The following is a 1,073-nucleotide window of genomic DNA, read 5'->3' as shown; positions in this document are numbered from 1 at the left end:
AGAAGCACCTCAGGCCACTGCGAAATCATCGAAAATCAAGACGTAGCAGCAGCAGAAGCAGCAGCAGCAGGAGCAGCAGCAGCAGAAGCAGCAGCAGCAACAGCAGCAGCAACCCACGCAGCAGCAGCAGGAGCAGCAGCAGCAACAGCAGCAACAGCAGCAGCAGCAAAGCACCTGTTTCCAGCTTGGCGATGCAGAAGTGGTTGTCTTGCTGCTGCAGACGAAAGAGCGACCCACAGGCGCAACTCGCATACTGGGCAGCGCTGCTGCTGCTGCTGCTGCTGCTGCTGCTGCTTCTATTGCTGCTGCTGCTGCTGCTGTTGCTGCTCAGCGATTGTATAACCGTCACCTCTTCCCACGCTGCATCCGCAACTGAAAGTATCTGCTGTGCCGGTGTGTTTGCTGCTGCTGCCGCTGCTGCTGCTGCTGCTGCTGCTGCCGTTGCAGCTGCTGGGGTTGCTGCTGCTGCTGCACTCTCGTTGCGGCACTGCTGTAACTGCTGCTGCTGCTGCTGCAAGCGTGCGGGCACGAACTCAGCAGCATCTGGGTTCAATGCACAGCCTTCACCCGCCAGGCCTTGCTGCAGCCGTCTCTGCTGCTGCTGCTGCTGCTGAGAAGCAGCAGCAGCTTGAAGGTCTACGAGGGCCGGCAAGAAGGAGCACTGCTGCTGCTGCTGCTGCTGCTGTTGCTGCTGCGTTTGTAGTTGCTGTACCTCCAGGAGCTGCTTTTGCTGTTGCAGCTGGCGTTGCTGCTGCTGCTTCTGCCTCAGTTGCTGCTGCTGCTGCAGTTGCTGCTGCTGCTGCAGCAGCTGCTGCTGCAGGTAATGCTGACACAGCTGCTGCTGCAGCTCCGAGTCGTCTCGCAGCCAGTGCTGCCGTGCTTCTCCGGTTGCTCGTTGCTGCTGCTGCTGCTGTTTCTGCTGCTGCTGCAGCAGCAGCAGTTGCTGCTGGAGTTGCTTTTGCTTGAGCTGAAGTAGCCTCGCATCGCCTTGTTGCTGCTGCTGCTGCTGCTGTTGCTGCTGCTGCTGCTGCTGCTGCTGCTGCAGCGGGAGCCTGCCGGCTGCTGAGTAGCCA

General features: G+C 60.1%; 1 protein-coding gene across 1 annotated transcript in view; it reads right to left on the bottom strand.

Annotated features, from left to right (window-relative positions):
- The window catches only part of EMH_0049210 (uncharacterized protein), a gene marked incomplete at both ends in the record, with an annotated part of 4,269 nt that overhangs the window by 1,722 nt on the left and 1,474 nt on the right, over positions 1-1,073 (bottom strand). The window contains one exon of the mRNA XM_013496503.1: positions 175-1,073. Within this exon, the coding sequence (XP_013351957.1) occupies positions 175-1,073 (899 nt within the window). The remainder of the gene's footprint in view (positions 1-174) is intronic.

This window comes from Eimeria mitis, genomic scaffold (assembly GCF_000499745.2).
Source record: "Eimeria mitis Houghton genomic scaffold, Emh_scaff2140, whole genome shotgun sequence".
Classification (NCBI taxonomy): Eukaryota; Apicomplexa; class Conoidasida; order Eucoccidiorida; family Eimeriidae; genus Eimeria; species Eimeria mitis.
Note: the sequence above shows the minus strand (reverse complement) of the source record. Positions and strands in the feature narration are given on the sequence as shown.